Consider the following 14,157-nt stretch of genomic DNA (forward strand, 5'->3'; position numbering starts at 1 on the left):
TTCATCAAAATCACCAACAAACTTGATTGAACTCTATAACTTTTTCCAAGGTCCTCAATGTTGATGTCTGTATTTGTGTTTATATCTGCATGTAAACTTATGGGTAGAAAAAATGATATATCCATTCCTTGCACAGGAAGAAGCTCTCTATTCTGATTTACTGATGAGAAAACAGAGGTCCAAAGAAGTTAAGGGACTTGTCTATGCAATTTCAGTTATTCTTATTTTGACAAAGAATATCTAGAGTTTTTTAAAATATACGAAGAAATCTTTTTCAGAGAGGAGAGGAAAGGGGAGAAAGGAAGTGGGTGGCAAGGGGAAGGAGAGAAGAAGAGGTCTCAGTATGAGATGTATAGAATTAGGTGGCTGTTTGAAAATATTCTTATAAACTGTAATACAATAAAATATGAAGTACACTGAAGTTGTTCCCTGAGGTAAGATTTGGGCATGCATACAGGAGGGTGGAGGGGGGGAGTGTCCGAGTTGGTGCACCAGTCTGAGTGAAGGCACGGAGACTAGAGGACAGGCAGCACACTGGAGGAAGCCAAAGATGGGAATGGCTGAAGACTATAGTGCTTAAGGAAAAAAAAAAACAAAAAGTAAACAAACAAATAAACAAACAAACAAAAAAACAAGGAACCTGGAGAGATGAGTAGCCACAAAGGCAACTGTTAAGACACAAAGACAATGAGATTCAGTTAAGAAAACCACCTAGGCTGCAGTGTGATGAATGGCTGGAAGAAGGTAAATGAGAAGTGAAACCAAGGCACCAATTAGAAAAGGAGTATGGCTCAAGAGAGAGATCCAGCAGACAAAGGGAATGGGAATTAGGATAAAGAACATTCAGGAGGTATAATGGAAAGTTCTATAAAATGAGCTAGTGTTGAGGAAATAAAGCAAAGGGTAGCAACAAGATGACTAATCTGAGTGTATTCTACCAAAGTTCTTTGGGAAAAAGGACAGGACTAAGCTCAGAAGACATGAACATATTCATTTAGGGGACATATAGAGTTGGAGGGGCTTATAAGAAGCTGAAGTAGATGAATACATAGTATAGGATGGGAAGAAATGTGGGGAGGGGGAGGGGACAGAAAGGGAGGGAGGGAGGGAGGGAGGGAGGGAGAGAGAGAGAGAGAGAGAGAGAGAGAAGATTTGAGTTTTTAGAATAATAATACAGTAAAACACTACACAGTACATCCAGTCAAAGCCATAAGATGAGAGTATATGCAGAAGTGTAGGATGAGAAGAAATGGGAGCCTGAAAACTTTTTATTAAGGAAGTAGTTTAGAGGGTGGCAAAAGAAGAGATGGAGAGATCCTATGTCATGAAGCTCCCAGAGAGAAGGACTGCTTTTTAAGTCTTGTGCTGCTAAGGAGTTGGAAAGATAAGAGATGTAGCAGAATAGCTATACAAGCTTTGGAGTTACTTTTTTGGCAACAAAACTGCAAGAAAAGCAATCCTCACTTAGGGCTCTGCTACCAGATGTGAAAGTCACAGACTCAGAAAAGTTCCATCTGTGGCCTACTGACAGTTTGATTTGGTCATCTGATTGTGTACACATGCTTTCTCTGTGTGGGGGTAGTCTCAGATAGCCCAGGGAATGGAGCTGAAAGATCTGGACCTCTGTTCGCAGAATGTCGGTATGTATCAAGGCCAACTTGAACAATGTAAGATCCTGTACAAGCAGAAGATGGCAGAATGCCAACACCTGGAGAGCCTCATTGAGAATCTGACCAGGCAGCATGATGCCCTAAAGGCTCAACAGGAGGCTTTCCTGGAGCAGGTAGGTTCCTCCCGCTACCTGGCCTGCTGGGGAGAGGACAACCACTCATAGGATACCCAGAGGACAAAATGGTATGACTAAAAGTCAAGGCTCCATCAGGGAGGTCAAGGTGATAGGGTGGCTTGGGAATGGACCTTCATGAGGATCCTTAAGAGGTGAGTTCTCTTGGAAACATCCTGAAATGGGCAGAACATCACAGGGTCTCTGCAGCAATGTATCTGTTCTCATTTAGATGGGCAAGGCATTCGTAGGTCCTTTGAGCCAGCTGCGGGTGGCTGACTTTGAGGAGATAAGGAGCTACCGAGCCCCACCAGAATCTGTAGTCAAGGTGACAGACGCATTATGTGACCTGTTCCACCATGAGACAGGCTGGTCCAGTGCCAAGCAGCTGTTATGTACTGAAGACTTTTATCAGGTAGGGAAGACTAGCACCATAAAGGGAGAGGAGTGGGTGGCATAAAGAGAGAATTGGGCAGGATTAGCTTATTAAATCAAGGACAAAAGCACCCATATCTTCTCTCCCCTTAACACACATCCTCCCAGGAGCTGGTATTCTTCCCCAAGGAGAAGCTGATGGACTCAGAGCTGGCCAAGTTGAGCCAAGCTCTAAGGGCTCCAGGTATGAGTGATGCATCCTTGAGGTCAGTAAGCATCCCTGCAGCAAACCTGGCAGTCTGGCTCCGGGCAGTCCTGCGCTACGGGCTGGCACAACGCCGAGGATTGCCCACTGGCCTGCTGTTGCGGCAGGTAGATGCAACACTGGCTCGGGAGCAGGCCCGCCTTGGCCAGTTCCAGTTTCAGGCCCATGATCTGCTACAGCAAACTCAATTTTTGACTAAAAAGCTAGAAGATGCCCAACTCAGTCATAACCACGTTGTGGAGACCCTCAATCAGGCACAATGTGGGCACTTTCACAGATGGCCCATGAAGTCTGCACTGCTCACACCCATGCACATGTGGACGACACAGCTCCAGGTAATGAACCCGTATGTCCCATATGTCTCTCTCCCAATTAATTTCATACCTCTCTTCCCCTCTGTATTGTCCCACTCCCCTCAGGTAAACTCTGTCTGTCCTTCCACATACCCTCTGCCTTACTCCTACTTATGCGTTGCTCACTTGTCCATGCCAGAAGTTGCAGGAGCAAGCCAAGACTGTGTTTGGAGATGCCCTCTTGTGCTCTGCTGCCATCGTCTATCTGGGTCCCTTCCCACCACAGCGTCGCCAAGAACTGCTGGAAAAGTGGCTATCTCTGTGTCAGGGCTTTGAGGAAGCCCTGGACCCAGATGATGTGGCACAGGCACTGAGGCAGAAATCTGTTAGGGTATCAAAGAACCCTCTGCTGCCCACACGCACTCCCTTCAGGATTTTAACCTTGCTGAGCTGTGGATCTGAACAGCACCAGTGGGATCGAGACCTGAAGCCCCAAGCTAAGTCAGCCCGCCTATTAGGCCTGCTGCTGCGAAGCCACATCCACTTCAGTAGTTCCCGTTGGCCTCTGCTGCTTGATCCTAGCAATCAGGCCATCATCTGGTTGAACCCACTACCTCCAAAGCAGAACAAGTGGTTGGAACAACCTCCCAAAGAGAGCAGAGGTAGGCATGGATAATGGCATTATCTTTCTTGGAAATCTGAGCCCCAACACTCAGTTTCTTGTGGTCTGCCCTTCCATGGTAGAGGTACTGCCTTTTGGTGACTAAACTGTATTATTTTACTAGCTTAAACTATATTAATAAATGGTCTCATTTACCAGTTTTTTGTGGTTGGTTTTAGCTCATGTTAAAATGACCCTAAATCTACATGGCTGACCAAGCCATGATCTTCTACTTCTTTAGCCTACCCAACACCATAGGAAATCTTGCTTACAACTAAAGCTTACAATTTGTGGTAGTATTACCCAAATTCATGCAATATTGAGAAATTCTTGAAAGATATTTTCATTTGCCTGCGCCTGTGTCACACCCTCTAGGCCCAGGGCTTCCTCAAAGCCCTGACACAGACATAGCCACTTTTCCAGCAGTTCTTGGTGCTGCTGTGGTAGGAAGGGACCCAGATAGATGATGGCAGCAGAGCACAAGAGGACATCTCCAAACACAGTCTTGGCTTGCTCCTGCAACTTCTGGCGTAGACAAATGACCAAAGCATGAGTAGGGGTGAGGTAGGGGGCAATGTGAAAGGGCAGACAGAGGTTACCTGAGGGGAGCGGAACAATACAGAGGGGAATGATTTGGCTAGGTTTCAATCAGAGACCTATCTGAATAGAGTATTGGCAGGAACATTTCCTAGGAGACAGGAATGAATACAGTTGTAAAAGGAGAGGTTGGTCAATTGAATAGATGAGAGGGAAATTATAGCCCTCTATGGACCTAGGGTCTTTATAGAAATAATGAACTTCAGGACCTTGAAATAAGATCATTTTGTTCCTTGTACAAGTGAGCCCTAAGTCCCATGACAGTCATCTTTTAAGAGATAGAGGACTTAGATATACAGTTGGGGTGATAATATGAAGGAAGTTACAGAGCTACAAACCAAGGAATACTTAATATTCCACTCACCAGGGGACATAAGAGACAAAGATAGATTGCCCTTTAGAGCCTTTGGAGGGAAGACTGCTTTGCTGGCACACTGATTTCGGACTTCTGGTCTCCACAACTCTTGAGAGAATATTAGTTTAAGGCACTAAGTTTATGGAAAGTTGCTATGGTCATCTAAGAAATTAATCCATACATCATAGTTTCAGGATTTCCACCACCCAGGTATCATGTCAAAGTTACTTCTGGCAATTTGCATCTCTTCTGTCAGGAAAGCAAAAGATTTTTCAGAACTGTTGGGCAGAATTTTTGTCCCTGTGATTTTTTTTCAAGTGCTGGGGATTGCATAAGCTAGGAAAGCATAGTACCACCAAGCGACATCCTTGGCCTTTAACCTTTGCCCTCTAGTATTTCTCCCATGATAATATTCCAGGATAGGATAGGATACCAAAGGTTGGGAAAGAAAGCTATTGGTCTGAATTATCTCAATGAGCTCAAGGTAATCAAATACGCCCTTCAGGGAAGAAAAGGGGAAAGAAAACACAGATTAGAAGGCCAGGAAGAGTAGTCAACAAACTGTTATTGACATGAGATTGATGGGGATAACAGGTCAGCTGTGGCAAGGAAATAAATACTGTGAAAATTCAGAAGGAGCCAGGCTCAGCAGTACATACCTGTGGACTCTACTACTCAAGAAGCCACAGTATGAAAATGGCTTAGGCCCAACAGTTAGAGGACTATTTGGGAAACAAAATGAGATCTTATCTTAAACAAACAACAATAATCCACGAAACCTGATGGAGGATCTCCAGTCCCAGATGAGACCGTCATCTAAACCCTGTTGTGGTGGAGCAGAGAATCTAACGATGCTATCTATGCTGGACCACTAGCCTTTAATACTTAGGAATAATAAATGGCAGCTTTACCTGCTAAATTTGCAGTAATTTTTTTTTTTAGCGAGAGAAAAATGAATGCAATAAACTGTAGGCTTGGCAGCCTCCACTTGTAAGAGAGCCAAGTAAGAAAACATCTCTTTTTGAAGGAGAAAGGAGTTGGGAATGGCTGTTCCCACACCTTGTATCGTTCCAGAACCCTAGCCATGACTTATCTAGTGTGATAGTTTACAGTCCTTGAATTACAAGTCACTGCTTCAGGCACCAGTTTCTGTATCAAGGAGGACAATTTTCAGTTGTTACAGCCAAAATAGCTTATGGTTTTTTAAAAAAAAAAAAAGATGGAATAGGTACTGACTCCTCTAATTAACCTATAAAAAGGGCAGAAACGGAGCCAATTTCAGAGATGACTAGCTCTTCTTGGGGCTAATCTAACTTCAAAATAATAATGTCAACCAGTGTTTGCTGGTTTCCATGTCCTAGTCCAAACTGTGTATCATCACAGTAAATCTTCAGAGTAACTCCATAAGGTCACACATGAACCCTCCCCTTGGGTGATCAGGACTCCTCAGAAACCCAGTTTCTCTAAGAAACACTGTTTTGCATCTTTCTACCCCAGCAAAGTACCATGTGACAAATCAAGACAGTGAGGATGAAACAGAAGATGAACTGGAAAGTGAGAACAATGAAGATGAAGATGAGGTCAGTGAGCAAAGAGAAGAGCACAAAACAGAGGAAAACGAGAGTGAGGAAGAGAACAAGCAGGAAGAGCAAGAAACAGAGAAAGAGAATGAAGCAGAGAGCACAAGCTCAGGCTCAAGCTCAAGTCCACCCTCTGAGACTCAGTGTCTGCCCTCCTACCTCACTGTGCTCTCAGGCACAGACCCAGAGTTGGGTCCTCAGCTCCTGGAGGCAGCTGCCAATGGTGAGAGCCACAGCCTCCATTTTCTTCCCTGATTGCCTGGTTCCATAATCCTTGCACACCTCATTCTGACCTCAGTTCTGATCTGTGTCTCACTGTGTTGAAGAATCTTGATAGAGCCCTCTTAAAAAAGAGAAGCAGATCTTGTGCAGGAACTGGATAGCATGGTGCTGGTGTTGTGGATAGGTTGATTTTGCTTCCCCTTCACAGGCTTGCCTGTGCTCTTGACCAATATGGAGCTGAGCCTAGGATGCCAAGAACTTCAATGGCTGCTGTCAAAGAAGAATCTGATTCCACCATATGTGCAGCCTGGCTTCTGTCTCTTTCTGAGTACTACCTTTCCCATCCATGCTTTGGACCGAGGTGAGACCAGAGCTAAGTTATTGGCATAGCTTCCTTCTTTCTTCTTCCTTCCTTCCTTCATTTCTTTCTTTCTTTTCTTCCTTCCTTCCTTCCTTTCTTTCTTTTTCTTTCTTTCTTTCTTTCTTTCTTTCTTTCTTTCTCTCTCTCTCTCTCTCTCTCTCTCTTTCTTTCTTTCTTTCTTTCTTTCTTTCTTTCTTTCTTTCTTTCTTTCTTTCTTTCTTTCTTTCTTTCTTTTATACTAGGCCCCCAGAATCATCCCTAAGGGGGCTTCATTCAACTAGGCCCAGAGAGAACTATGACAGAGAGCCAAATTCCCTGTCTACTCCACCCCTGACTCTGATGTGGGTAACTTAGCATTTCTCATGTGATCCAAGTACTAGGTTATGAATTGCTGAAAGGGCTGAATGTTCTGGATCTGGGTCTGAACATGGAAATACTAGAAGAACAGATGCTGCATGAAATTCTGTGCAGAGAGCGCCCTGAGCTTGAAACCCGCTGGCAAGACCTCAAAGTCAGAGCAGCAGAGAACTATGAAGCTATGAAGGCTGATGAGGTGTGTGGGGGCCCAATCTGTGGGGTGGGATAAACATTGAAAGGGTTCAAGTAAAGAGCTGGAGATGATGTTTGGGGACCATCACAAAGATCCACGTCTATCTAACAAATTACCACATTTAGGAACAGCTGCTGGTGATATTGCTACGCCAGAACAAAATGCGTCAGAAACCATCAAGGTTTTTGAGAGAAATGGTGAGGACTCAAGCAAAGATATGTCAACTGAATGCTCAAGGGGAGGAGTTAGATGAGCAGAAGCTGGAGGTGGCGGCATTGTGGGCACCCTACCGGCAGGTAGCTTATCATGGAATGGCTATGGTAGAAGCACTAAGCTCACTACAGAACCTGCTGCCGTTTTTCTGTATGAAGTCAGAGAATTGGTTGGCAGTCATCAGAAGGGCTATAGACAGCATGAAGTCATGTGATAGTTATCATGGAGAAGACTTGCCCAGTCATCTGCTACGGATGAAAATACACCTGGCCCGTCAATTGCTGATCAACACTGTGGTTGCCCTAGGATTAATCCAAACACCCTTGGTGGGTGCCTTCGGTGCTTTGGCTATGCTGCAAGTGACAAAGAAGACACCAAAGCTAGAGAGACTGGCATTATGGCCAGGACTGTTAGCCTCTCCCAGCTCAGGCCACAACATACAGATCCCTGGTGTGACTAGGCCAGCCTGGCTAAGTTCAAGAGCCTGGGAAGAGTGTGGAGCATTGGAGCTGTTGTCCCCATTTGCTGGGCTTCGTGCATCCCTGGCAAGTCACTCTGATGTGTGGCAGGATTACCTGTCACTATCATCCACTGTGCTGGGTCCTGCACCTGGTCCTAATTCTGAGCCACTTAGCCTCTTCCAGAAGCTGATTCTATGGCGGGTACTGCGACCAGATTGCCTGGTAGGTGCCCTAGCAGACCTCACCACCAGCCTATTAGGTCGGCCCCTAGATGAAGACCTGGATGCCCCTACCATGATCTTTGACCATATTCAGCCTACTCAACCCATACTGATCTTACTGCCACCACCTGGCCACCCTACAGCCACCCTGCATCCTGTGACTGTCATCCGGAAACTGGCTGCCAGTGAAAAGGTTTGGATCTAGTTACTTAGCCCACAGTGTGTGGGAGTCCTGTCCCAACATTCTTATGGGTCTTTTTAAATCACATGGGTACTTTAGGATTCTTGTGGCATAACAGTCTATCGAATAGCTCCAAGATGTCCTTGATTTACTCTGTCACCTTTCTATTGGTTCCTAGCCGCAGAAGCGTCTGCATGTGATAGCACTGGGCTCGGAAGACTGGGATCCTGTATCAACTGTAGTCAACACTCTATCCCAGGCTATGCTGCAGGGGCACTGGCTAGTGCTAGATAACTGTCATTTGATGCCCTTTTGGCCAAGAGAGCTGTTACAACCCTTGCAGGGACTGCTGGATGGAGCCAAGGGTAAGCCTTGGGGTACCCTACACTTGGTCCTGAGTTTGAATTCCAAGGCTTTAATGGCTGATCTCCAAGTTCAAAGCCTATCCCTTTGGCCGTGTGACTGATTCCTGTTGCTCCAGTCTTGAATATGGCACCTGAACTTGTAGGTCAATCCATTCATTACCAGAGGATTTATTTCAGCCCCTTATCTAACTTTAGTGGTCTCAGACTCTGAACTGATAGCTGAACCAGAAAGCAGGACTGTGGCCACTGTCCATAGAGATTTCCGTCTTTGGCTGATTGCATCTACTGAGGCCAGCACTTCTTTGCCAGGTGAGAAACATCCCCTTATAAGCTATCAGGTCCAAGAGGAGAGTAACTACACTATGCTGACTCAGCACTTTGTTCCTCCACAGGGGTGCTGACCCAGCACTCCATGCCTGTTTTCTGGAATCAGTCCTTAGAACTGGGCCGTATCTTGATCGACAGTGTGGATTCCCAGCAAGAACTCAGCACACAATCCTTCACCCAGACATTTCCTTTGTTCTTCCTATATGGTCTTCTAGTACACAGACAGCTCTATGGGTTAAAGCTGCAAGCACACAGGGGGCGCTGGTGAGTGATCCACCAGTCCCATTCAGTTGTCTGGCAAACACTGGATATCTTCTACATGATCTTTGGAACCTCTGAAGAGTGAAGGCAAGGAAGTCTTCTCCAAAGACTTTATCTGCAATCTCACTTTGAAGTGAGCCTTAAAATTAGCAGAAGCAAACTGGGTAGAAACAGGGCTTTTCGAGCAGAGGGAATGTAGTGTGGCTGATGTGCATATGCGAGGGATGGACTAGAGAATGTCGAAGTTCATCACAAGGGGCTTTTAGGACCATGGCAAGAGGTCTGCAGTTATTCTGCAGACATCAAAAAACTGCTGAGGGAGTTTTAAATGAGAGGAAACTTGATTCAGTCTATTGAAAGCGTTATGCAGGTTGTGATGTGAAGAACAGGCAGATGGGGTGGGACTAGAGAAAGAGAAGCTTTTAAGGAGGCTCTAAGGAAGAGACCATGAGGTGGGTGGTAGGAAGTAATGTGGGAGTCAGAGTAGAAGTCAGGAATGAGTCCTAGACTTCTTTTTAGACAACTGGGTGTCTGGTGATACCTCTTACTATGGTAGAACAGTTCTTATAGTGGGAAGTGAAAATTGCAATAGAAAGCAAGTTGTTTGGGGGGACAAAGCAGTAATGTCCAATGAATTCTCATAAGTCTAGAGCTCAGGAGAAAGGTTTGCACTGAAGAAAAAAATGTTAGAGTCCTCAGTATACTGTTATTAAAAATGTACTCTCTGTGCCCCTATCCAGGAGTCAAGTGACCTTGACCAGGGTTCTTCAGATCCAAGAGCAGCTGTGGGCCAGTCTTAGCAACCCCAGTGCTGCCTTGTTGGAGCTGGCTGGTGAGGGTCTCCTGCTGTGTCCCAGAAGACTTGGAAAAGGGTGGGGTGGGAGTCTGCAAGGACATATGTGATGGATAGACATACAGCTTTGTTTTGAGGGGTGGTAGAAATTGGAAGGGCTGAAGCTCAGAACCTCTGACTTCATCTGCAGCTTCAGTTCTCTATGGAGGTCCTTTGAGGGACCTGGAGGACAGAGAGACCCTGGTTAGCCTGACAGGAGCCTGCTTGAATCCCAGGAACATGAACTGGGTCCAGCCACACACACCCCAATATCTCCTGGCTACTCTGATGCCCAGCCCAGGTAAGCTTCAAGCAAATGTCCACACTGGGGTATGGACTAGTGCATTGCACTGCCATCCCCCACAGCATGGCTATTCACACCAATAAAAGAATGAGCAGGCAATGTTGATAGCTATGGGGTCAGAGGAAGACCTACTTCCTAGGGTCTGATGGGAGAATCTATTTTGTTCCTCATCCCCTCACCTCTAATTCTAAGAACTAGGGGAGCTGGATGCCAGGACAGACTGCAAGGCCCAGATGCACCTACTGCCCACACCATCTGAACCTCGTACCTGTGGACTAAACGAGGGGCCCCAGGCCTGGCTGTTGAGACGCCAAAGTCGTGCTCTCCTGAGTGCGCTGCGGCAGTGTTCATCCACCTGGGTTCCTACAGTTTGTGGAGGAATTGTCCAGCGCAAAGAAAGGCGACTTCGGCAACGCCTAGTGCAAGCCAAGAAGAGGCTGGTGGCACTTCAGGCTTTGCTAACCAACAACCGTTATCGCTCAGGCCAGTGTGTCACCCCCTGGGCAGTGTTAGGACCCAATGCCCGGCCACCTCTAGAGGGCTTCTTAGAGACCGAGGTGCTGGAACTGAAGCAGCTGGTGGGTATGCTGCTGCGTGACCTTGACTGCCTATTACAGCAGCTGAAGGGCAAGACCCCGTGCACTTCCAGCCGCTGTGCTGAGGTGGCCCAGGCTCTTTGGGCTGGGCGCCTACCTCAGCCTTGGAGATCTCATGCACCTGCTGGTCCACAGCTTCCCTGGCTATGGCTGCGACAACTGTCCCGCCGTGGGCACCTGTTGATTCAATACCTGGACAGTGGTATAAGCGAAAATGCCAACGGACCAGAGCGCATATTTCACCTGTCAGCTTTTCGCCATCCCCGTCGCCTGTTGCTAGCGCTTCGTTGGGAGGCTGTCCTGGAGAACTCAGGACACAGCCCCAAGCTTCCTGGTCACCAAGGCTCTGGCTCTGGCAATCTCCCACCTAGACGTCAGGAGTTGAACAACCACCCTCTGCATATCTGGGTATTCTGAAGTCACTTCCTGCTCCCCATCCAAGTATCTAATGGGTATTCTGAAGTCACTTCCTGCTCCCCATCCAACTATCTAATTACGTCCCATCCTAGTCATCCCTGACTGACACATCTTTCTAGCCTTGCCTAACTGTTTTCTGGTACCCTCCCCCCCCCCCCCAGGTGGAGAATGGCCCAAATCCCAAAGTTCCTAAGATGGGACTGCTGCTGATTGGGTTACAACTACAGCACGCGGCGTGGGACCAGACAGATGGAGCCTTGAAGGACAGTTTTTCCAGTCAACCCTGTCCTCTGCCTCCTGTCAGTGTCAGCACACAATCCCGGGGTGCCAAAGATGCATCAGTCTCAGCTGGCCTGGGCATATACTCCTGTCCTTTATATATGACTGGGCCCCTTGGCACCACCAAGCTGCATAGCAAGAACATCCTGATGCGCCTGCCACTACCCACAAGGCTCAGCCCTGATACATGTATTCAACGGAGAGTCCATGTGTGCAGCCCAACTTTAACCTGAGTCCTGACCAAAATAAAGCTGTAGTGATGTCAGGAATGACCTCTGGCATTTGGAAGAAAATAGGTGTATATGCACAGAGCACAAATTGTGGCCCAATGATGGGAAAGGACACTATCAACAGAGGAAGACGAGGGAGGTGCAAGTGGAGCCCAGGCTGTGGGGACACTTTGGGTACAGGGGCCTGCTGTTTCATGTTTACAAAAGCATAGGCAAACCTAACACAATGCTGGGTTCTTGCTCAGCTCACTGCTGTGGGCTCAGCACTGCACTAAATATCCAGTGGACCACTACAGCTGAAAGTTGATTAAGGCATTTAGCATTTTTTTTGGAATGCCCCAGTTCTGCCTCTCTGAATGAGTCATATACCCAAAACAAAGGCCAAATGAGATTCCCAACCCCCCACTCAACAATAACCATCTGAGCAGGCATTCCTCCATGTGAGGTGTTCTTTCAGGACCAAACTTCTGCTTTCCTTGGAAACCTATGTCCTGTCCCATGTAAGTTCCAGGAACAGATTATACCCTTTAAAAGCACTCTCCCCCTGGTAACTAGATCATACTTTTTAACAGCCCAATCATGCACTGTTGAAATTAGCACTTTCATCATCCAGTTAGCTTCTAACAAGCAGCACCACAAGAGGTCCAAGCCTTCTAGACATAAACCCATTTGGGGGATACATCATATCCAAACTTCACCAGTCCACAACTGGACCTCAAAGCTTCATAATGGAAAAAGCATCTCCCTCTACCCTCTGTGTTTTGAGACAGGGTCTTGCTATGTTCCAAGCTGGCCTCAAACACCTGCCTCAACTCTCCAAATGCTAAAACTGGAGGCACAAACCACCATATTCAGTTCAAATGCATTGTTCAAAAGTCTAAATTCCATGTCTTCAAACCTGAATTATTAGCTGTAAAATCAGGAAATATTCTAAAATTGACAGTCTCATTCCAAGAGGATGAGACAGACATCAAAGACAGGGTGGAGAGCAAGAGTGAAACCCAGCAGGACAAAAGTCCTGTAGCCCCTGGCCAGAAGCACCCTGGACTTCTCTCTAGGGCTTGCTCCACTCAGTTGTTTTCATGTCAAGTTCTGATAATTGTCATTGTCTTGACTTTTGTTTGGAGGTCTGTTCTAAAGATTTATGTGCATGAGTGTTCTGCCTGTCCATGTACTATATGTACATGGAGTCCTGTGAAGGTCAGAGGGTACTGGGTCCTCTGGAACTGGTGTTATGGAAAGTTGTGAATACTATATGGACTCTGGGAACCTGCAAAAGCAACAAATGCTCTTAACCACTGAGCTGCTGCTTCAGCCTCTGTCTTTGAGACAGGGTTTCACATAGTCAGTCTGAACTTAAATGTACTATATATAGCTAAGCTGACCGTAATTCTCTTGCCTCTATCTTACCAATTGCTAGCTGGTAATGGTAGACATGCATAAGCACACAGCCTACTCCTTTAATGGCCTGAATCTCTTCAGTAGCCACATCTGTATCTCTTGCCTTCAACATTTTTTCCCCCGCCCAAACTGAGTTTCAAATGTCAACACTTTGCTTTTGGTAACAATTCTTGCTATACATTTGACTAAAAGCAGCTAGCAACAACCATGCCATGCCTCAACTCCAGGCTGCCTTGAAATGCCCTCTGCTATATGTCTGAATCTTTAAGTTTGCACTCATGCAAACTTTTTTTTGGCTGGGATTAAAAATTGTCTGTAGTCCAGTTCCCCAAGAGAGATCTTATTCTCATTTTTTTGTCTACATTCCTATCAGCATTCTAGCTTTCAGAACTCTCACCAGAATTGCCCATTAAGCATTTCTAACAACATTCTAAGATCTCTCCAGTTTATACTTCTCTCAGGTCAATCCCAAAGAATCACAAAGTCAGGTTTAATTACATAACCTCACTTCTTCAGGATAAATTTATGGTTAGAGTTTCTGTCAATATGTAAATATCTGAAAGAAACAAGGTTAAGGAAGGTGCTGTCTTGGCTCGTGGTTGCAGGAGCCTCAGTTCATAACTGATGATTCTATTGCTGTGAACCTGTGAATAGGCTGAATGCCAAGGCAGTGAGCATGAACTGAAACACAGTCCCGATGGTCAGGAAGCTGAGGACAGACGAAAGAGCTGGAGACAAAAAGTGTTTTACAAAGCTATATCACCAGAGAGACCTGCTTCCTTCAGTTATATCCTACACTTTAAAGTTCCTATCATTTCTCAAAATAGCATCAACTGCTTGGGACAAGACCTTCAACATATTCAAACTATAGTGTGTGTGTGTGTGTGTGTGTGTGTGTGTGTGTGTGTGTATAACCACTAAATATGCGACTTATTTGGTAATTTTTGCCTACATGCACACAGCTTTGGGTTTGATCTCAAGCATAAAACTGGGCATGATGGCACGCACCTGTAATCCCAGCACTTGA

The 14,157-nt window shown here is 46.1% G+C and overlaps 1 protein-coding gene across 4 annotated transcripts in view; it reads left to right on the plus strand.

Moving 5' to 3' along the window:
- Dnhd1 (dynein heavy chain domain 1) overlaps positions 1–11,771 on the plus strand; it is an 84,070-nt gene extending 72,299 nt beyond the window's left edge. For all 4 annotated transcript variants that reach the window (XM_008759815.4, XM_063279313.1, XM_039101123.2 and 1 more), the window contains 15 exons: positions 1,634–1,783; positions 2,016–2,198; positions 2,327–2,758; positions 2,916–3,378; positions 5,827–6,132; positions 6,340–6,492; positions 6,867–7,045; positions 7,168–8,130; positions 8,297–8,483; positions 8,679–8,792; positions 8,876–9,074; positions 9,812–9,903; positions 10,055–10,204; positions 10,400–11,211; positions 11,382–11,771. In XM_008759815.4, the coding sequence (XP_008758037.1) occupies positions 1,634–1,783; positions 2,016–2,198; positions 2,327–2,758; positions 2,916–3,378; positions 5,827–6,132; positions 6,340–6,492; positions 6,867–7,045; positions 7,168–8,130; positions 8,297–8,483; positions 8,679–8,792; positions 8,876–9,074; positions 9,812–9,903; positions 10,055–10,204; positions 10,400–11,211; positions 11,382–11,732 (4,734 nt within the window). In that variant the 3' untranslated portion in view covers positions 11,733–11,771. The remainder of the gene's footprint in view (positions 1–1,633; positions 1,784–2,015; positions 2,199–2,326; positions 2,759–2,915; positions 3,379–5,826; positions 6,133–6,339; positions 6,493–6,866; positions 7,046–7,167; positions 8,131–8,296; positions 8,484–8,678; positions 8,793–8,875; positions 9,075–9,811; positions 9,904–10,054; positions 10,205–10,399; positions 11,212–11,381) is intronic.
- Positions 11,772–14,157: the final 2,386 nt, after the last annotated feature.

The sequence above is a fragment of the Rattus norvegicus genome, chromosome 1, assembly GCF_036323735.1.
Source record: "Rattus norvegicus strain BN/NHsdMcwi chromosome 1, GRCr8, whole genome shotgun sequence".
NCBI classification, from domain to species: Eukaryota; Metazoa; Chordata; class Mammalia; order Rodentia; family Muridae; genus Rattus; species Rattus norvegicus.